This window comes from Neopelma chrysocephalum, unplaced genomic scaffold (assembly GCF_003984885.1).
Source record: "Neopelma chrysocephalum unplaced genomic scaffold, ASM398488v2 Primary Assembly neopelma1_81, whole genome shotgun sequence".
Classification (NCBI taxonomy): Eukaryota; Metazoa; Chordata; class Aves; order Passeriformes; family Pipridae; genus Neopelma; species Neopelma chrysocephalum.
The window spans coordinates 3,172,920-3,195,753 of record NW_020897743.1 but is presented as its reverse complement, the minus strand read 5'-3'; the positions used below and the strand labels follow the sequence as shown (position 1 = coordinate 3,195,753).

Genomic DNA, 22,834 nt, shown 5'->3' with positions numbered 1-22,834 from the left:
ACCTCCTGGTTTCCCTTCTCCTCTCACCAGCTCTTCTCCCTCCACAGTCACCCATTTCTGCACACAGGTGGGTTGTCCATCGTGTGATCCTTCTGGGGATGTTTTGCTGGGACAGATACACCCAGCTTTTCCTCCACTCCAAACTTTCCTCCATCACAGACAAGTCATCCTTCCTCCACTTGTTCCCAATGCCCGATATTTTGGCTCTTTTCCTCATGGAGGGTTGGGGTGGTTGCTGGCAGGGCTGTTGCATGGTCTGTAAGGCTGCCTCCTCAGCAACAATATGGGATAAAATATTCCCTGGGGAGCTGGTGGCTATTCAGTAGAAGGTGCAAGGATCTGCAGTTCCTCTCTTGCGTCCTATGATCAAAAAGGAGAATGGCAGGTGCCTGGTAGGGACGAAACATGGAAAACCCTTGGGTACCACAGTACTCTTGGGCACAGCTGAGGTCCAGTTGACGTCCATTTCTTGGAGAGGAGCAGGCAGTGGAGGAGCACAGCTGACTGCACAGGGAGGGGGATTTGGAGAACTTCAGCCTGCCAAGATTGGCTGCTTTATGCCTTTTCTTGGCAACGTTATTTCCTCCTCCCGAGGAGGTGTGTGAGGTTGGGGATGTTCAGCCCACAGGAGGACAGGTACAGATCGAGATGTCCCTCTCCTGCTGACTGATGGGAAACAGATTCATGCTTGTGTTCTCGAGGGGAAGAGAGGTCAGGGCCAATTATATGGCGATTCAAAGGAAGAGTTTTCTCCCCAAGGGCCTGAACCATAGCTCCTTGAAGGTGGGAGTGGAGGAGTATCTTCACTGATTTCATCAGGTTTTGAAGCCACCCCAGTGTGTTGCAGTTTCCCATGACTGCATAACAGAATCTGTCCCACTCTGAAACCTCTGGTGTCCTTCACCTCACCCAAACCTTCCCCCACTCACTCACCACCCCTTACCCATAGCAGAGACTGTCTTCCATCCCCACATACACCGTCCCCACTGCCCTTGACTCCTTGTTCCATCCCGGGGTGGAACAGGGCCTTTCAGGTGGCAGCACTAGGTGCTGCTGGACACTGGCCTCAGGAAGGGTTGCGGGGTGGGGGAGATGCTCATCCCTCCAGAATGCTCAGGAGCATCTGGGAGGTCACCTCAGTGCAGTGGGGAGTCACTTTGGAGGGGCCTGCAGCATCCTGCAAGGAAACAGGAGTTCCCCCGCTCCCCTCTCTCCTTTGGGATATGGATGGGTTTGATTTAAAAGCTCTGTCTGAGAAACACGAAATGTCCCTGTTACCTGACCGGCCCTGATCACAGAAATTGGTGCAGTCACATTTTATGAGGGGGAGAACTGCGGAGATGACATAAAACTGGAAGAAAACCATCCTTGTGAGGCGCGGAGATGATTGTGATACAGTAACACAGGAGGTGATCCAGCTGCGCAGAGGCACAGGGCAGAGGGGGTGCAGGGGCAGCCGTGGGGCTGCAGGTCCAGCAGCCCAGGCCCGTTTCAGATCCCGCCTGCCCCGACTGGCAGGTCCCCAGGGCACCCAGCTGCCCCTCAGGACATGGACCAGCCCCTCCTTCAGCCTGGGCAGGGCCGGGCAGGGCTGGGAGCTGGCGGTTCTGCTGACCCTGCTGGATCCGTGCAATGCTCAGGCTGGGCTGGGCAGGCACTGTGTCCATCTGGGCTACAAAATGGATGGGTTTGGGCAACCTCTGCGTTTTATTTGATTTTACCCTGAATTCCCCAAGTACAAATTGCATTTCCCCTCACTCAAGCAAAGAAATAGAAACATGACAATAACCCTCTTTCCTGTCATCACCTCGCTGCTGCCCTTCACCCTTTCTTGTCCTTCCCTTTGCTCATGAGTGCAAAGTCCTGGTGGAGAGCACCAGTGGCTGTGCCTTTGGTGCTGGGTGTGCAGGAATGCCCAGACTGTCAGCATGTCTGGTCCCCCTCCCCCTGAGGACAAGCTTATCTGGACAAAATTGCACCTGCAGCATTTACAGCTGGGCTGAGATGTGAGCCTGGAAGCTGGAGATCATTGCCATTATGAGCCCAGGGAAAAGGGGTTCATGTTTCCTTGTACCACTGCCGTCCCCAGAGCTCACCAGTTCCCTGAGATTTTGCACCAAACCCACTGCTAGGAGAAATCCAGTGGGATCATGTTGGGATGTGTCTAACTCTGTGTGGCTTCCAGTTCATCCATGGTCCTACTGTGGAGAGGCTGGAATTCCCCCCAGTAAGTTGTGTGCAGCTGGAGCAGTGATAGGACCTGAAGGAAAAGCATGAATCTGAGTCAGGGCAGGGTTAGGTTGGATATTAAGGAAAGGTTCTTCCCCCAGAGGGTGGTTGGGCCCTGACCAGGCTCCCCAGGGCAGTGGTCACAGCACCAAGGCTGACAGAGCTCAAGGAGCATTTGGGCAACACTCAGGCCCATGGTGGGATTCTTGGGTTGTTCTGTGTGGGGCCAGGAGTTGATCTCAATGATCCTTGTGGGTCCCTTCCAACTCAGGATATTCTATGATTCCATGGAAAAGGCACATCCTGGGTAAAGCCCTGGAACCTGTGTGTTTATGTAGCCCTGCTACCTCTCAGGGACGTGTGGAACTGGGCTGAACTCCAGGACATTGCCCTGCAGCCCACCCTGTGCTCCACCTGGGCTGTCCTGCCACCCCTCCTCTGCCTTCCAGCTGGGAAAAATGGGTGTAAGCCACCTCTGCTGGGGGAGATGATCCCTCCACCTGCTCGTGTTCTTCTCCCAGGAAAACCCGTGAAGGTGAGCTGTGAATGGCCAAGACAGCACCTCAGAGGGGTGGCAGGTCCTGCTTGGAGCCATGTGCCCTGGAGGAATGTCATGGAGCTGTCTCAGGGCTGGCCCAGCAGTGACAGGGGACTGGACAGGCAGCTGCCTGTGGGAGTGGAGAGGTCTGGGGCAAAGCAGCTGCCACTCAGCTGCCTGTGAGCCAGGCTAAGCTGCTGCAGACAGCACCTGTACAAGCCAGAGCCTTCAGCCCTCTGTGGCTCAAGGATGAGGGCACTGGGGGCAGGAAGGTCAGAGCAGCCAGTGCTGGGCACCCCAGAGTTGTGGGCACAGAAAAGTCCTTCCCAGGCAGATTCCCACCAGAGAAATGCAATAAACCAGGCTGCCCTCCCTTCCTCCCTTCTCTGCTCTTTCCCTGCTTGCTTTCCCCATGTTCTCCTCCTCCAGCAGCGTTGTTTCCTTCTTGCCATCCTCCCCCCACATCAGTGCCCAGTGGCAATCACCCTGCACTGTCCCCATCTGCTCAGCCCTGTGGGCAGGGTGCCACCTCCACATCCTGGGGTGCCTCCTCTACACAACTGTGATTGCTGCCCGTAGAGCCGGAGGGACCTTTGGATGTGAAGGTGCTGGAAGAGCCTGTTCCCATGTACCATTTGCACTCCTTGCACCTCAGGGGTGAGCTTGCACCTCACAGCCCATCTAAAAGAGCCGCTGCTCCCATGGCACAGCAGCCCCAAGGCTGTCTGCCTTGTGCCAGCACCCCCACCCTTCCAGGGATGAGGTGCTTCCATGGTTCCAAATGCATCTCATGGCTCCCCAGTCCTCTTTTTTTTGAGAGAGAAAGAGAACTCCAACTAATGCCAAAAGGAGGACAGGCCTGCTGGGGATTGCAGTTCACTTTTTAATTTTGAGATGCCTCGTTAGCTCTGGGCCGAGCTGAGTGGCTGAGAAGCATCAGCCACTCGCTCCCCTCCCTCTCCCCCACCCCCTTGGAAACCCATTAGGCCCACGAGCAGGTCGGCTCTCAGGGGCAGTGCTGTGGCAATGAGGGCTCTGTGCTCACCTGGGGAGCTGGGCTGAACAGGGGTACACAAAGGGGGAAAGCTGATGGAAAAATCTGGGAGCAACTCCTCTGGAAAGCCATCCTGGCTCGGTGGAGGCAGCCCGAGGGTGAGGTGGAGGGGTGGGTGTTGAAGGGTCTCCAGGTACATCAGCCCTTGGGGAACAGGTGATAAACCTTCCATCCTGGACAGCCCTGGACAGACCCCTCTTATGCCTCAGCCACGGTCCCCAAGCCCTAGAGCAGCACATCACGTTGGAGAGATGTGGGACAGTGTCAGGGTGGGACACGTAGGGACCACAGAGCCCAGTTTTCATGGGCTGAGCACGGACATGGCCTGGGACTGAAAGGGCAGAGCAGGTCTAAGGGGTCTGGCCAGGGTGGTGATGGGGATCTGGAACAGCTTTGATGAGGGATTTGCAGGACAGGAGCAAGACCAAGCCAGGGCTCCAAGAGGGAAATCTCAGTCCTGGTACTGCAAGATCAGCAACAATGCAGACCAAATGGTCTTTGGAACAGGACAATGTATCTCACAGGGAGATCAAATCACAGGTGGGTGCCATCCAGCTGGCCCTGGCTTGAGGTATGGACAGTATAGGGGCAATTTCCATAGCACAATAATTACACCACAGTAAGACAAGCAGGATGCTCACGATTTAGGACTGGATGAGCAGGGAACGCTGCAGATAATGTCTGGGAAGCACTGCAGGGCCGTGGGTAGGGGAGAGAGGGAGCTTTCAGAGCAGCACGCTGGTTCTTGTAAGTGCTCTTAGGCACTCACTTTGAGAAGCATTAGTTCCATAGGAGAAAAAAAGAAAAAAAAAAAGGAAAAAGAAAGCAAAAAAAGACTGTATTGCCCCAGGGTAGAGAAGGCAATGAAGGAATGGCAGGAAGATCCCAAATCAGCTCAGTGACTCAGCTGCTCTCTGTTGGTGCAACATTTCCAGCCCAAAACTTTTCAAGAGTTCCAAGCAGATGGCCCTTTATGGTTTTCCAGCATCATTTGCAGACCTTGGTAACCAAAAGCAAGGTGAGGGCATTCTCTACTCCTTGCTGCCAGCCCAGCCAGAGTGCAGGATTCCTGGTGTTTGTCCTGGGTGGCACACACAGTGCCTGAAAATGCCTGGTGAAAAACAGGATGACCGGGAAGCCCTTGGGATTGCACAGTAAATGTCTGTGGACCCAACAGTTTTCCCTGCCCCATTTTTAATTCAAACTTACCTAAAGAGAACTAGCATTTAAGGGGTCTTGGATTGAAATGAGCCTCTGTCCTGCTCCTCAGGCAAGGACCTGGCTTCTCAGCTCTCATCACCCTCGCTCAGTCCCACCGCTCTCCCTGGCCATTCCAACCCCTCCTTAGCTGCAATATCCTGGCCTTCCTCCCTTCTGTCCCCTCCTGCTCTCAGCTCCTCTCTGCTCCATCACACCTCCACCCTCTTGGGGTGCCCAGCCTGCCCCCACATCCTGTTTGTTCCCCAGCATCTCTCCTTCAAAGGCCACTCCAAATTCAGTGGACCTGGGGATGAAATCCTCAGCCTTTCCCTGTGTAACAGCATCACTTGAAAGCCAGAATTGTAAAAATAAATGATTGCTGATGCATAAAGTGTTGCAGTGAAGCATCGTCAGTAGTCCAGGGCTCCAGAGCTGGCGGGGCTGGCAGGCTGGTACGGATGCAGCAGGACACAGGGGGGCCCAAAACCTGGCCCATCAGCCTTGTGTGCCTGGGAAACAGCTGGTCTTTATGGCCCTGGACTGGTAGGAATGGGAATTTGGTTTCTTACCTAGCCAAGGCTGGTGGTGTTGCACATTGTCAAGGCTTCCCGAAAATGTCCCTGTTTTCCACTGCGTGCGAGGCCGTGTTTTTCCCATGCAGCTACCTTGCCTAGATTTTCAATGGGGAGGGGGGGAAATTTTAGGAAAAATGATTCAGAAATTCCTGAGACCAAGCCAAGGCATGTACATGATGGGGTGGATTTTTTTTTTACTCTCCCAAAATGCTGGGGGATGAATCTGGGAGCACCCACGGCAGGGCTGGCCCATGTGCAGTAGCAGGGGGGCACCCAGGGCCACCAACAACCTGGCTGGCACAAGGACTGTGGCCCTGCTGCCTCTGGTGCCAAGGCAGCATCCCAGAGCAGTGATGCTGCTGCAGGAGAACCAGGGTGTGGGGCTGGAAGAGGGCAGTGGGTGCAAGTCCTGGGCTGCTTGTCCTGGGAACCACAGGAGCTGCAAACCTGCCTTTCTAGGGTTTAATTCTCAGCCCTCCAGCTCTCTTCCCCTCCTCTTCTGTGGCAAAAATGTTTAAATCTCAGAGCAGCCAGATTCAATTTTCCCTTTGCTTCTGAGATGCCTTGAGCCAACTCTTTTGGGGCAGGGAATTGAGACTTAGCAGGAAAGCTCTCATCCCACCAGGGATGGCTCTTTCCCTGCCTGCAGGAGGAATTGCCTGGAATTGGACACACAGTTAACCTGAAATGCTGCACTTCACAGGGCCTGACTCCAGTGGGAAATATCACCCTTCCACCCTTATGCCATGGCTGGGCAGAAGAGCAGTTCTGGATTTGAAAGCAGAGGGGCAATTATGGATCATATTGGGGAAATGAGTTAATTGAGGAAGGAGAGGCAGGAGCTGTCTGGAAGGTCTGTAAACCCCAGTGTCACTCAAGGCCAAAGAAAAGGTAGATGTGCCACCAGGGCTGCCAGTAGTCCCACTTGACTTCCTGAAAAAAAGAGTATTAAGGAAAGGACTTTCTTGGTCAGTCAAACTGGCTGCAGCTGTGCAGCCCTCACTTCCTCCCCAATTTATGTGACTCCTGGCTCTGGACCATGGGTCACATCCTCTCTAGGGCTAATTCAGAAGGAAGATGACAACCTCCTGCTGTTGTGTCTTACTTCATTAACTGAAGTGGCAGGAAATGAAAAGATCCAGTCCTTCTTGGGACATATGTGGATGTTAACACATTGCCACATGATGGAATTTCTATTTTTTTCACTTTGCTCTTTTTATAGGAAATACATGCTGTGAAAGGGACTTTGAGGCTGTAAAGTCAGACACGCAGGACTTCATAAAAGCCAGAATTAGGGTTTCTCCACGGATCTATATTTGGTCCCCTTGTGAGGGTTCATCAGGAGGCAAGGTCTGAGAGTCACTTCCAGCTTAACACCCTTACAGAGCACACCAGAGATGCTGTTTACACACGGAGCTGACCTTCCCCATTCCCTTCATTCCAGAAGGGGACAGGCTGGGACCATGGCAGTGGGGACCACGGTCACAGCAGGTGACTGGGGCAGGTTGAGCCAGACTGGTGGTGCTTGTCTGATGCAAAGCCTGGGACTGAGCAGTCAAAGACCATCTTGGACTCGTGCTTTCTTGACTGCTCTGTTTTCAGACCTGCTCACAGCACAGAATCAGTTGTTTTTATAACTGTTTCAAGCACACCAGTACAGCATGGACATGTTCACACCTCCCCTCCCAGAAGGCAAAGGTTCCCCCTGCTGAGGGGTGCCCAGTCCAAATGTGGTTTTCCAGGATACTGAGCAGCACTGTAGCCAGACCCTGCATGTTTGGAGCACAGCTCCTATTGATTTCAGCCACAGCTGTGAGCCTTCGGCCCCAGTGCCCCAGGAGAGAGACACAGAGAGTTCAAGGGAATCTGTGAGGTTTAGGTGGCTTGTACAGGAACCCCTGTACACATCCAGTCCTGGAGAACATAGCTCAGCCACAGAAACACCTTTCCTTTCCTGGAGGCTTCCCCCTCACTCACTGCATGGCTACCAGGGACACCCCTGCACCGTCCTCAGAGCAAATCCATCCTCTGTCAAACAAGGAATAGGAATGAACAAGGATACAATGGGCTGTTTTATTAGGAACTGGCTCTGTAACATCCATTCAGCACTGGGCATCCACCTTACTTTCAACCATTTTGTTTTCTCATGAATTTTTTTTTTTTTTGAGTGCAATAATATTTTAGAATATCAGACCTTCCTCCGGTGTGACAGAGCCTGTGAACCCCTTGCTGCATGTTGAACATGCATTCATTGTGCATTCATGTGTGGCCCCACTCATTATCCTCCTTCAGAGACAGAAATCTCTGGCCCAGAGCAGGGGAGGGAGTTTTGGGTGGTGTTTTGAAGACAGCAACGGAGATGAGTTCCCCTGAGTCTCAGCCCGGAGCCAAACTGGTCTTGGGTTTCTGAGCAACCTGTGTGCCTGCCCTAGAGCTGTGCCTGGCAGTACCAAGCATTGTTTTTGGGGTTTGGTATCCAGTGGAGAACATGAAGTTTTGCTGTCATCCATTACGCAGCACACTGTCACTGGGATGGGAGAAGATGTTGATTCTCGTGCTCGTGCCAAAGCCTGTGTCAGATAATTGCATCTGGTTGCCCTTCTCCTTCCTCTTCACCCTTGGCTGGTGCAGTCTCTCCCTGCAGCTCTGCTCAGGCCCTGACACAGCTGCTTTCCAGCACTGCTGGAGCTGGTCCTTGGCAGTGCACTGTGGCCAGCAAAGGGCTCTCAGATATCTCTCTTAAAAGAAAGATGTCATCATCATTTTAACAAAGCATTTATTCCATTAATTTTGCCTCTACTCTTGGTCGTAGATTTTTTACAACAAAATGCAATGCATTCGAGTTACTGATTAGTAGAGTAATTCCAATACCTCTTAATTAATTAAGTGCCTAAAAGCAGATGGTTGTTTATAGCGAGTCTGGAGGATGTTTACCACCTCACCTGGACCCATCTTCTTCCTTGACTAACATCTACATAACACTCACCATTTCTGAGATTATTCCTGCTGGCAAAGTTGCCTTCGAGGGACTGCCACTGAAAGCAAAATAGAAAAAGAGTGTAAAATCCATCAGTAGAAGTCCTCTTGATTAGTCAAAATATATTCCCACAGCCCTAGAGCTGTTCATCAGAGCAGCTTTACACACCTGCATTGTTCATTTCCTAAGACTCCCAGTATCCCTGTAAGGCAGAAAAATATTTTCAACCCATATAACACAAAATACAAAAAACAAGGAATATGCTGCAGTTTTACCGTGACATGAAGGCGTCTCTCTGTGTTCATGCCATTTTCTTACCTACATCTGATTCCAAGAAAAAAATTTGGAGGCTACTACTGTGTCAGGCTGAAGGGATGTAAGATGGTTTCTTTGGTCTGCAAGATCCATTCTTGCAGAGAGCCCTTGGTGGAGGTTTTTAAGTGTCTCTTTATATCTTGATGTTTCATGCACTTGTTAAAGCATTCCTAGAAACATGGGCAAGACAAATGATGTGCTTAATGATGGCAGAAGGTTCATTAAAGGAATTGACACCACATATGTGAGAAAGAGAAATGTTGGACGGTGGAGCTCCATAGCATGAGCAGATTGGTCAGATAAACAGGTATTCTGAGGATCCAGTGATGGATACTGTTCCCACTAAATGGAAGGAAGCAGAGCTCTTCTCAGCCAGCCCTTCCTCCCAGGATGTGGGAGCGCTGCTGTTTGCTTTGAGCAGGGTATGAATTCCAGGCTGGTTTGGGAAACACTGATCACGCAGTTCCTATAGGCTGTTTTTCTGGTTTTGGCATTTATCCTTGGTTCTGTGTCAGAGCTAAAAACTCTTTTTCTTCTCCGATATTTCCCCCCCTCCCCTCCCTGTTTTTTGCAGTCCTGCAGGAACTGTGCTGTTAAGTAATTGTGCGCTTATAGATGTCCCTGCTTGTGACAGGGTCAAGCCTCAACCAAACCTACCGTGTCCAGAATTTCCCTCCCCAGACCTCAGGACCTCTTAGTTCAAGTCTGGGATGGCTCCGAGTACAGTTTGAGTTGGAAAAGAGCCTCTGTAAAATTACATCTTGTTGTTCCATATTTATTCTCCCTCAGTGGTTTCCATGTCAAACTTGCTCAGTTTACCAGTCAAAATAAGATATTTCTACCTGCCAGCTCTGCCAGCTCAGCCTGGGCTCTGGAAATCAAGCTGTGCTCTCTCTGCTCTGGACATCATCACTAGCCAAAAAGGGTTCTCAAATCAGGGCTGAGCTGGAGGTGATGTTGATTATGCACGAATATAATTTGTTCTCGAGTGGCGTTACGGGCTCTGTGTGACAGAGAGCAGCAAGGCTCCTGTGCTCTACAAATATTGACTAACAAATCTTCCCCACCACCTGGGGGATGATGGGCCACCACTGGGTCCATGTCACACCTTGGGGACACCAAGAGGGGGCAGCTTGTTGGGGATGAGAGTGGAAAACCCATGGCAGCACAGGGAATGGCACTGGGCAGTTCTGCCTCCTGTTACTCTCTTTATTTGTGAGAACAGACCTAAGCACCTTCAGCACTCTGGCCCGTTGCTTGGTCAGCATACCATGACCTTTCCTTTGACTGTGGTGCCCTGTGAAATCCCACAGGGAAAAGGCAGATGAGCCCACTCCTTGCTGCAGAGAAATGTAGGGGTATAGCCATAGGAAAGGCTCTTAATTAATGGGCATTGATTTTGTCCACAAGTAGTTCCCCTTCTGGTGGATGGAGCAGGAGGGCATTCCTCCATGTCCTTCCCAAAAAACCTGAAATTTTGTAAATTTGATCATTGGCTGAATTTTTTTTTTTAAAAGTGGTATGTGGCAGATAATATATTCACTGTGTATGAATGTATCACAGAACAGAAAAATGGGAAGGTGTCCTGGTTATTGCTTCAGCTTTCACTCCTGTGCTTTTGTAGTGAATCCCACCAGGGTCTGTCAGCACGAAGGGGCACCCAGAGCCTTCCCTGTCCCCATGTAAGACTCAGCTCTCCGAGCCCCCAGAGTCATTTCAGCCACTAAAAGCCAAAGGAGGATTTTCTCTGTGGCACAGCCCAAGAGCAATGGAAAAACCAGTGTGACTGACTTGGTTCCTGTGACACTTCATTTGGGACCAAGGCTCAGCAGGCAGCTGGGATGTGAGTCCAGGAAAGCCTAATCTCCTGCCCCTTGGAGAAGGGTCTCATCCTGTTAAGAAATTTTTGGAACTGAGGGAGAGGATAGGCTATGGGCTGAATTCTTCTTCTTATCCTCCTTTCATAGCAAAAATAGAACATTCATCACAAGTTCCCCTACATGTTTTTCTTCCCTATTGCACACTAGCAACTTGCTAGTATTTGAGGCTACAAAAAAAAAAGAAAAAAATTGGTGAGTACTCAAGTTAATAATGTGTGATTATTTTGTTGATGAATTGCTGGAGATATATACAAAAAAGCTCTGCAAGATCCACTGATCCATGCATCCTGAGTGAAATCAATTATTTTGGTGAACAAATAGCACTTAGTTTTATGTCTTAATGAAGGGGTTCTCAGGTCAAATGCAGCCCCAACTTTTGTGCTGCTGAATTTCCAGGACATTTTTGCAAATCAGTCCTCACTGAAATAATGGATGGGATTGACCAGCGCACGAATTAATCCCTCAGAAGTGAACAACTTAGAAACTTGAATTCTTTCTGCTACTAAACTCTTGCAATTCTCAGTCATCACTGAATTTTGTAAGATTTTTGCTTTCTTCAGACTGTGGAGAAAAGGGCAGAACGACCTGAACAAAGCGGGTCCAAGAGCCTCAGAAACTAAGGGATGAAAATTTATAATCCCATGTTTAACATTCGGAAAAGGGGGGGCTTGTTTGTGTGTGTGCTTTGCTGCTCAGGATTCCTAGTGCAGACTCATGATTTTCATGTGGATGTCATGATATTTTCAGGCCTGACTCACTCCGTTTTCTCATTCCCTGCACTGTAAATTGTCCTGACTGCCACTGAGCATGAGCCTTGGGCACTGGGCAGCCCCAAAACTCTGCCTCTGAGCTAAGTCCAAGAGCCACGTGCCCTTCATGGGGTAAGGAGAGGACTGAGCGTGTGGTTATGGGGAGGTGATGATGGGAGGCACTAACAAAAGCCCTAATAGGAGGCTTTATTGGGAAGGATAAGGTGGACACTGGGAAAAAAAATCCCTGTATCTCCAGAAAGGACTTGACAGAAGTAACAAGAACAGAGTGACCTTCTCTCCCTTGGAGAGCCCGGCCACTGACTTTGCCCTGTGGTGGGGGACGAAGCACCATGTCCAGCACACTCAGAAAATCCTCCCATGGAGGTGTGGCCACAGCAGGGCTGTCCCCTGCTGCTCCCTGATGGCCCAGCCCTGATTTCAATATTTGTGCAAGTTTAGCACGTCCCAACCTGGCCATCCAGTCTCTTTTGTTTTTTTTCCCCTCATGCTGGGCATGACCAACTGGATTCAATCCAGGAGTTACACGCTGTGGTATCCTTTAAAGACAAGAGCCTGTAAACAGTGATGAGAAGGTGTGACTAATTCATAAAAAATTGAAAAAAGGAGGGGGGGGAAGGGAAAACACCTTGTTGTTGTCACTTTGATAAAAATGACAAGTCCAGATATTTTGTTGTTGTTACAAACACTTCCAAGACAGAGTAATGGATTTGATATGAACAGAGGAGCCTGTGTTAACCCATTCAAATTAATTTGGTTCAGCTCATTTTCAGCTGAGGGGATTAGATGGCTCAGGATTTGGGAGGGTGTTTTCCCAGACAGGTCACACACTGTAGCACAGGCCAGGCCTGCAGTTGTTTGGGGGGTGATATTTCCAGGGCACATAAGAGAGAGAGGCTCCCTCACGTAGCAAATGTTTATTGATCACATGCATGAAAAGCCCAGCACTGGGAAGCTGGGTCAGGACCTTTGTGCCTCTGGTGGGCAGGTGAGAAATGAGACAAACCCATGTGCAACAGGGGAGGAATTTCCACAGCTGCCAGCTGGCGTGCAGGGAAAATTGCTAAATGGGCTCAGCTGTGGGACACTGACAGCCCCACCTGAGGTGGGTGGATGCTGTGGGATGGGGTGGGAGGGATGTCTTCTATATAGCAGCCCCAGCCTTGCCTTTGGGGCTTGTTTGGAGGTGAGGAGGAGGATGGTGATGTGGTTTTTCAGGTAGGTTGTTGCTCCTCCCGCCTCCCGAGCTGCTGCAAGGGGTGTCAGGGTAGTGGGGGTTTTGCAGCACTAGGGATTGAGCCCTGATCCAGCCTAAAAATCCGTGTGGGTTTGTGGATGTTGTAGCACCAGAGCTTGTACGGGAACTGAGCATTTTGCATTGTAAAGAGTGTTTTCCGGGCTGTGGTGAGTCCTGGGAGCTGGAGGTGGGGCAGGAGGGGGCAGCTGCCTGCACAAAGGCATGTGGTGAGTGTGCTCCGGTAGGAAGCTGTAGGTACGCGGTTAAATACCCTTTGCGTGTTTACCCTGGGGATTCAAAATACTTTGTATCTGCGTGCAGTCCTTCCTGAAGGCTACCCCCTTCAAAAGCAAGGTGACAGGGCTGGGAAATGAGGAAAGGTAGTGTGCCAAAGGCATCTGAGGCTGCCCCAGCTGGAGGAGGGTGGCAGCTCCGGGAGTGCAGACCAGTGCCCTGGCTGGCTGTGAGAGATGGACCAAAGGTGAGCTCTGAGAAAATGCAAAAGGACTGGACTACTCCTGAGTGCAGCCCAGCTCCCCAGGCAGGCAGAACTGTGCCCCCCAGCTGCAGGGCCCACAGGGAGATGCAGTTGCTTGCCAGGATCCTGGCAGAGGTAGGAGGGAAGTCTTCTCAGGTGGAGAAACTTGGGGGTGGCTGCTCAGCGTGGGTCTGATGCTTCACGTTGCTGCTGGGGAGGAGATGCCTGGCTTGTGCTGGTTTATGATATGCACTTGCTCAGGAAGCCTTGTTGCCCTCCTGCTGTTGCTGTTGGTGAAGAGTAAGAGCTGAAGGGATGTGGGATGCTCAGTGTCTCTGCTTTCCCAGGATTAGTTCAGTGTAAAGGCAGGGAAATGCAACGTTTCACAGTGCTGGCTCTTCAGAGAGGGATGTAAAAGCAAAACACCAAGTGCGTGCCCTGCAGGCTGCAAAGCAACAGAGCTGGTCCCTGGGGGTGCCCTGGGGGCCATGGGGAGGGGTGTTCCTGGAAGGGGAAGGCAGGTGCCAGTCCTGGCTTTGGCAGCACCAGGAGGTCAGAATGCTGCTTTCCTCTCCTGAGGGTCAGGCCTGGATCTGCCTTCCCTGCTCCAACAAAGGTTCCAATGGCTGTGGCAGCAGAGCCAGCTGGTTGTGGTGTATTGATCTGCCTGAGCTGGGTGCTCCCTGCTTTAGGGGATGGATGATAGCTGGCACTTCATACCCTTGGTGAAGTCACTCTTAAATGCTTGGTTTCTTGAGACCCATGGGTGGGGCCAGGTTGATAATGATCAGTTCTGGGAAGGTGATGCAGCTGTGTGTGCCTGTAAATGAGAGCAAATACATAGCTGGACAAACCTGGGAGCTTATTTTCCCCTCGCTTTGCTGTAGCCTTACCAAGTGTGCATCACCCAGGCAAGAGATACGCAAGCAGGAGGCTTTGGAAGACTATCATCATCACTTGACGATGAAGTAGCTTTAAAAATCCCTCTCCTGAATATTGGCCCAGGCCTCTTCCAAGAACAGATGATTTTCTGAGTAGTTAGTAATTTTTCTTAATGTTGAAAGCCCTGTGTGTGTGTACAGGTGCTTTGCTGTACTGGGTGCACTGGCAGTACAGATGCTGTAAGGGTTGGTGTCTATTCTCTTGTTCCATTTTTAAGCCTGTACATTTGAGACCTTGTTTTTATTCAGCTTGGGTAGCTGTCTACCAACATCTTTTAAAATCAACCTTGATTTAGCTTCCTCTGTAATCCTTCAATACCTCTGGGACAACCTTTACACTGTTCTTGCAGCCTGGTGATTGTTCTCTCTCACTTCCAAATTTCCATGGGATATTTGCAGTATCCCAACTCTAATACCTACTAATCCATTAAAAATACCCATGAGATAGATTAAGTAATCCACTGTGCCTCACAGATTGTGCTCCTTAACTCTCTGCTTTCCCTGGAACAGTCACAGAACGGGTGCTACATCTGCCCTGGGAAAGCATTGTTCCCCCAGCAGGATCCCTCAGCACGGGCTCAGGAGAAGGCACAGCTTGCTGGAGAAAATGCTCTGTGACTGTTCAGATCTACAGGGACAGCTTCATGTGACAACAGGCTGGAAGTGTGGCTGCTGTCATCCAGGCTAACCTGAGTGTTTGTGGAGCATCATAGGAGAGCAGTGGTCAGTTCTGCCTGCTCTGCAAGTGCTGTGTCTCTTGGCTCCTCGCTGAAGGACTGGCCTCATTGCCTGCTTGCAGGAAAGCCTCTTACTGAAACCTTGGTTTATTTAGTGTTTGGATACCCTGAAAGTCCACTGAAGAGCTGTGCTATGGTTGTACCCTCCCTCAGATGTCCCGTTCAACATGTGCTGTCCTTGATATCACCACCTTGGTGAAAGCTCGTTCCAACTTTGCTTTTTTTTTTCTTGGGAAGTCCCCAGTATTCCACCTTCTTAAATGAATATTGCAAATCCTCTGACTGGGTGAGGTGACTTGCCAGGCTGCCAGGAGAGCAGAATGGCACAGGCTGGAAATTCTTATGAGCCTCCTTGTCCAGGGTGACACTGTGCCAGGTCTGGTGTGGTTGGGTGGAAAGCATACCTGGGTCAGGCACAGTCTTGTTCTGTGCAGAGGCTCAATGACATAAAAAGCACCAAACACTCCCTAAAACAGTATGGCAAAATGTAGGAAACCTGTCATGCTGAAGAAACTGCTTTTTGCTAAGACCTATTTGGAGACTGGCTGCAGTCTCCATGAGAACTAGTGATGGTAGATGCCCGTCCTGCCCCTACAGAACAATGGGTCCATGGGGAAGGAGCAGGCATTGACAACCCTGGAGACCAGGACCCTGCCTTTCAGCTCCAAAATACTGTCCATCCTTCATGTGGAGGAGATTCCTCAGCAGTGGCAATTCCCTCATACACCCTGTTCCACCACAGATGGGAAGGCAACGTATTTGCTGATTTGCCATGAGACCACCTCTCTCTCTGCCCAAAATTGTAATGCCATGGTGTGCTTTGCTCTTTTAAATCCAAGAGAAGCCATGGGGTGACTTGCTGAGGGTAAGGGTAGAGCTTCAATAACAGCCTCCAAATGTGTTTGATGTTTCTGGCTGTTGTGCTGAGCCTGGCAAGAGAAGGGCACAGCTGTGGCTGGGGCAGAGAATCATGGAAATAAGAGTGGAAAAAAAAATAAGTGGGAAAAGGATTGGAAAGTGTTAAATGGGTATTTAAAGCTAGATTTTACTGGAAAAGTTTAAGTAGGTTCTTAAGGGACCCTGCTGAACTCAGTGCTTCTAGATGTCACTGCAAATCAGAGATGCTGCATGAAAGTGGTTCCCAGAACATTTCTGCTTTCATGATACATGGTCAACTTTTCTTGCTCCTCAAGCAATGTTAACACTAAGCTGAGTTTGTGCTTGATGCTGTACATAAGCTAAAATGAAAGGAAAGGAACAGGAAAATCAGTGTTGGGAAACTTCTTTGTGTTTTGGCTCGTGTAGCCTGCTGGGATGGCATCTTTTAGATGTTCTCTTACTGCTGTGGCAGAGCTTCAGTCCTGAGATCTGTGAGCACAGCTATTATGCAGACAGCAACTTGTGAACTCCTCTTAGAATCCTCCTGTCTGCTGAAACCCCAGGAGCGCTTCCATTCCCCCTGTGCCGGGGTGTGGTAAACCCAAGTGTCCCGACAGTAGATTGGCCTCTGAGTTATCTTTTGGGTGGGTTTAAAACAACTGTGGCACAGGACCAATTAGTCTATCAGCTGGAAATGGTTCAAGGGTATGTGTTTTGGGGGGGATTTATGCAGAGATGGTGTGTTTAGGTCCAGGCAGCGGTTCCTGAGCCAGTGCCGAGCCTCGTGCTGGATGTGCCGCCTCCTGCACCTCCGATTACCTGCGAGCTCTCGCCTCCCAACTAACCACGTCTGTCAGCCCTTGTGTAACCAACTCCTGGCTGCACGTAGCAGTGACGTGGGTCGTGGTTTTAAGCTGTAAACACAAAGCCAGGGTGCCCCGGGGTCCAGTGCTGTGAACAAAGCAGAGGCAGCAACGTGGGCAAACCGTTTTCCGCAGGAGGAGCGAGTGGATCCTGAACGTTCCTCCATCGTTAAGGAATGTGGGGATGAGGCTAAATGGGAGAACTCCTGGGAGTGGAATTGCAGACTGTGTGCCTTTGGCGAGCCTGAGAATGTCCTGACAGCTGGTCCTGTTTGGTGGGGGGGATCATTGGAAATGCAAGTAAGGCCCTGCAGTGCCTGCAGCTCCTCATGTCAGCTGACCTGGCCTCCTTCATGCCTCTCACCCTGTGAGTGCAGAAGAGTGCAGGGCAACCTTATCTGGCACTTGCTGTTTTGGGGCTCTAGTGCCATTGCTGTCCTTCAGCTTCTGGAGGGTTGGGATTGAGGAACAGGATTTTGCATGGATGGATTCTTTATGCCTGTGGGCATTTACCATTGCAGGGTAAGGCACAGACCTGTTCTATATGTAGGTTTAGTAACTGAAGCCTCTAATTTCCCTCTGGTTAGCTTTGTTTACTCAGCAGAAGACCTTAAAGCAGCTTCCCTGCTGCTGCAGGGATCTCAGGGACTGGTGATGCCACAGGCAGGGTGCAAGCAGGGAACGCTGAGGCTCATGCACAAAGCTGTCTCGAATAATTTTTCCTCTTGTCCAAAAGAGACAGGGCTGTACTCCCTCCTCCTGCATGTGTGATGCACTCTAATGGCAAGAGCTCAGCTGCCCCTTCACCATCTCTAACCTCCTACACAAAGGGAGCAGCTCCCAGGATGGGTGCGGCGGGTTTGGAGAAGCTTCTGCGGTTTTAGGAGGATTCTACAGGGGGAGGTTGCTTTTTCTTTTGTCTGTGCTGGTGACATGTGATCTTTGCTTCACTGGCTGGTTTCTGGATACCAGGCTTTAAAATAGAGATGTAGGCAAATTGGCAAAAGGCCAGAGGAGAGCAGCACTAATTGTCAGAGCTTTAGAAAACATGACCTCTGAGGAGAGGGTGAAGAAATCAGGTGCATTTAATCTAGACAAGACAGCATTGGTGGGGGAGGGAGGGGGATGTCATGGTTTCTCAGTACATAAAAGCTGTTGTTAAGGAAGGATGATTGATTTATTCTTTCACTATCACCGAGTGTGGGGGGGAAATGATGAGACTCAACTACATTTAAACTGCAGAGAAGACTTGGTTTGGATATTTAGGAAAGTCTTCAATGCAGTGAAATGCAGGAAGATACTATTCAGGGGAGCTGTGAAATTTCTGACACCCTGTTACTGCCTTTGTTGCTGTAGTTTAGACTAAAGGGTAATTTTAAGGCTGATCCCTGTTCCTTAGCAAGTGCCTTGGCTCTGCCAGCATTGCCAAATTCGTGTGGTCACAAGTGCAGGAACCAGGCTCTCTAAAACACTGACTGTAGTTCATAAAGGTGTGGCTTCAGTGGATCATAAAGTGACTTCTGTTCATCTGCCCACTGGTTTGGAGTCTTTTTGGCTGTGTCTGTATTGCAGTTGGAGACCTGATGGCAAAGGAACCCAAGCTTGCTCTAATGTAGCTTTTTTGGGTAGGAGTGAAGAGGAGGCAGCTTGGACCTGAGTTCAGGGCAGTTGCCTGAGTAACCATCCCCCTATTACAGTGAATTCTGTGCTTCAGTGCACTCTGCAGGTGAGATCCCAGGCTGAGATCTGGAAAAGATGTCCTGATCCAGGCTGCCCTCACCTCTGGCTGTAGTGCAGGCAGACACAGGCTTGGAAACACACCTTTCCTCTGCAGTTGTGCCATCAGAATTACTGCTGTAGCAACATGACTCCAGGTTCTGGGGCTTTTATGCATTATCAAATAAAATGTGAAAGTAATAACTGGTTGCTGGGAAAATATTGCATATTGGCACAACTTGTTCTCTACCTTGGCTGGTTTTGTATTTGACAAGTATCAGTGGCAGAAAAAGGACAGGTTTTATTATAACTCCTTTGTCTGCTTAGCTTCCAACTTCTCCAGTACATTATTCACAGGCATCAAACTACTTTTGGGACAAAGTGTTGGTGATTTCTCCAGTGGTGGTGAGAAATGGGGACATGGGAGGGTGCTGTTCACTGTAAAAGTGGCAGAATTTCTCACATTCCCTCACTCGTGATCCTGCCTACAAATCCTTTCTTTTGCTTTGAGGGCAGAAGGTCTAGTTCTTTGCACCCTTTGGCAAGGCACAGATAAAAACGTTGGCCTTTAATATCAGGTTTACTTCTTTTGCCTCGTCTCAGATCCACAAATGCAGAGTTCTTCCTTCTTGGGCAAGTTTATAGATGACGTTATCCCATATTTCAAATACCCTACTTTTGTATCCCTCTTGCCTGAAGCTATTAGCATTGGCAGAATTGATGTCCTTTGTTTATTTTGTGTACTACTTAAAGCCTGAATGTTGGCCACCAGCCGGTCTGGTTTTCCACTGGGCTGCAGTGGGAGTCAGGACAAGCTTTTTCTGGTGGCTGTGTTCATGCTCTTGAATCCCTGTCTGCAAACCAGTCTTCACAACAGGGATGGAGAAGGTGAAATGGCTTCCCAGTGATCAAGCTAAGGTCTGGTAAAGGCAGGAGTTCTCCTGCCTTCATCTTTGGGGTGTTTGTATGACAGTCACACTCAGAAGCCTGTGGGTTGCTGGGCACATGTTCCAGGGGTTGCAGGTGGGCAGTGGAGGCTCTCACTTCTGTGATAGATGGGATGGAGAGGACTTGGCAGTGCCAAGAGGAGCATTGCTGACTCTCCATGGGAGCTGCGTACAGCCCAGGCCGGACTGGAGGGGGGCAGCAGGGCTGATCTCTCCACTCCAGCCTTCCTCTTGGAGCTGGGAGTAGGAGGGTCTGGAGCTTATCCATGGCTCTGCCACTGAGTCACTGCATGACCTCAGGCACTCAGATACCATGGTGATGAACACAGCACAAATGTCTAGACAGATAGAATAGATTGGATAGACTCTGGGTTTGACAAATATTTGTATATCCCCACTGTCAGTGCTCCCCTGCTATAACCACCCAGCCTGCTGGATTCAGTGGGGCTCGGGGACAGCAGAGGGGGAAGAACCACTTTTTGCACTGGAGGAAGGAGGGGATGCACAGCCACAGTGACACAAGCACTGCTGGGGACACACTGCAAGGCGAGCAGGCAGCGGGGCAGCTCTTGGAGGGAGCAACACTGCGTGGCAGAAAGAGTCTGGAGTGGGGATCTGGCTTCTCCCCTCCTCTGCTGCAGCCCTGAGCACGGCCCTGATTCTCCTCTTGTAACTAATTAGTCTGCAAGATCCTCAGGGCAGCCATGACTTCCTCCTCCTGCTATGGCTTCTATCACAAGGCCCTGATTTCAGCAAAAAAAAGGCAAACTATCAAAGTGAGACTTCCTTAAAAGCTTTGCCGTGCCCCTGTCAGCCTCTGGCGCAAAGGAAGGTGCAGGAGAATCCTCTCTCCCTGCTGTGACTCCTGGTTGTTTTCCCACCTGGTTCCCCTGTGCAAGATGAAGGTGGAAGTACAGCAAAGATGTGCCTGGGAGTGTGGGATCCATGTGGGGATCTTCAGAGGCTCCACGAGGTCTCCTGAGCCCCCCTGCCTCGGGCAGCCCTGGCAGAGCCGGGGCGTGCTGGAGGAGAGCGCTGCCTCTTTAAGGAGATTTGCATAGCAGGGCCTAATTACAGTTGTTGATTCTGATGTTTTCAGTGTTGTTCATATTCCATTAAAGGATAATGCTGCTTAATTTGCAGCGGAGGGTCTCGGTGAAGAGCACACCCAATCACAAGGCACCCCTAATGACACTGCTTCCCTACTTCTGGTAACACGTAATTAAAAAATCACTTCATTTCCAGTTGTGTGGTTCTTCCCTCTCCCCCCAGTCTCCTAATTACTTTCTAAGCCACCTCATGATTATCTGTAAATATTTCAGTGCTTAGATCTATTAATGAGTCCATGGAAGAGTTAATATAATACCTTGAGTGGCACAACTGCTTGATGTTCCCTTTCTAGTAATGCATTGCAAGGGATCCCTTTCCACCTTGCATATGTGAGGAGAGGGGCTTTTCTTGTGGTGGGATTGGGTTTGTGCTCTGCCTTTGGAGCTGTGGGCCTGGCAGGAGAGGGATAGCACCCAGAAACCCCATCTCCAGCTACAGGAGGCTTCTTGCTGGTTTTGGGGTAGTGGATGTGTATCTCCCTGCAGATTGTTTTATGTGGCTTAAATCCCACTGAAAGGGCCGTCCTGTTGCCTGGTTGTGGGAGCTGCTGGTCAGAGGGCTCAGGTAGAACTAGGTGTGAGTCTGGATCAAGCTGGGATGCCCACAGTCCTGGAGGAATTGGCTGAAATGGCTTGTTTCTGCCCTGACTTCATGGGTTTGTGGGATGTAGTAATACACCCTTGCTGAACTTGGGCAGGAGAAGGCACTGGGGCTGTCTGGGACTGCCCTGCTGTGGTTTTTCTCCACCAGCTCCTCTGGCATGTGACAGCCAGGGGCACTGATTGTGGTGTGTGGGTAGCTTGGTCACTGGGTAACAGAATATCTGATTTTCCCAGGAAACTTGTGCACAGATGTCTGCCACAGCTCTGTGGCTGCAGGCAGGAGGATGTGGGGTGACACATACCCTGATGCCCATGGTGAAATGGGGAATCTGTTGCCTAATCTGAGCTCTGCTCTGCAACGCCACTACACAAATCCTGTTTTTTCACTTCATGGATCCGTTTCCTGTACTTGCTGATACCTTGGGTGTTAAAATTCTCGTGGGATTTTCAGACAGAGCACTCAGAGCTGACAGAGTGATAGAGCAGTGAGCTGGAGTATCTTCCCTGCCCAGAGATTCCATGGGTTTGGTTGCTGTGTTCTTTGTGTGGTCAATCAGTAACACCTTATGCAAGCCCATGAGGAGCCTACTGATGGTCTCTGAAGGCATTATTTGGAATAAGCAGAGATAATTGTATTACTGGGGGGTAATTAACTTCCAGGAATTAAAGAATCAGGCTTAGGTTGCACTACTCCTAGGAGTGAATCTGTAAGTCTGAGAGTTAGAGAAATCTAATCATTTGGGCGCATGCAACTTGAAGTCCATGATACTCAGGGAATGTGGGGCTGCTTAAAAATCATACTACGCATTTCTAGGCAATTCTTTTATTGCAGATGAGAGGGGAGGGGTTGAATGTGGTCCTGAACCAGTCTGTTTGTTTTTCAGGTAACCCTGTCACAGTGGGAATGAGCATCCACATCTCCAGCATTGACCAGATCTCTGAAGTCAACATGGTGAGTTTGGAAAGAAAGAAAGGAAAAAAAAAAAAAAGCCTGACAGACTGATCTTCCATTTTCTGGTTGAAATTTCCTTCCAAGGCAGTGGCTCCTTGGAGCCATCTGGATATCTGCTGGCACCTCTAGAGCTAGTGGCATCTTCTCCAGAGCAATTGTTATCCCTTAGGTTCTGTGCTGGTTGCACAGCCACCTCTTCAGGAATGCTTACACCTTAAAAGAGTAGATGTGAATTGTGTGTTTTGGTTGACACAGAGGTGGCTTTATGGCCAGCCTGTCCCTGCCAAGTTGAGAAATGGTGGCTTTTTTGTGTTTGCTGGTGGTAATTTGGGATTTCCTGGCAGATCTGTGCTGGAAAGAGAGGCATCTAATGGAGATGTGGTGGCATTGATAGACTGGAGCTTTTTGTGCCACTGAGAACAAAAATACCTGCTCAGATGGAAATAGTTTGGATTAAATTTGTAGATTACTTTGGTCTGGTTTGGGTACACATCCAGGATTGTGCTGTCTGTCTCTCAGAAGCTCTTAGCACCCAGCAGAGGACAGGAATTGTGCTGTCACTGCCTAAACTTGCCTTTCTCCCTCCTGTCCAGAGGCTTTTCCTCCAAACTCCTCTCCTTTCCCGGAGGCTGAGTGGAGTGGAAGGCTGGTGGGAACCTCTTGGCAGCAGCTGTCCCATTCCTCAGTTCCTGAGCCATGCAGGAGAATCCTGGGCCAGTTTAGAGCTCTTGCCATTCAAGTCAATTAAAACCTTGGTCTCCCAAGGCTCCTGTCCTGTTTATCTGTTTCTGGACTCTCCTGCCCTGCTTCCCTTGCCCACCAGCTATGCTGCTG

At 50.1% G+C, this 22,834-nt stretch overlaps 1 protein-coding gene across 2 annotated transcripts in view; it reads left to right on the top strand.

The window, feature by feature from the left end:
- The window catches only part of LOC113971028 (gamma-aminobutyric acid receptor subunit beta-4), a 70,695-nt gene that overhangs the window by 4,191 nt on the left and 43,670 nt on the right, over positions 1-22,834 (top strand). For both annotated transcript variants that reach the window (XM_027690538.1, XM_027690539.1), the window contains exon 3: positions 21,933-22,000. In XM_027690538.1, coding sequence (XP_027546339.1) covers positions 21,933-22,000 — 68 coding nt within the window. The remainder of the gene's footprint in view (positions 1-21,932; positions 22,001-22,834) is intronic.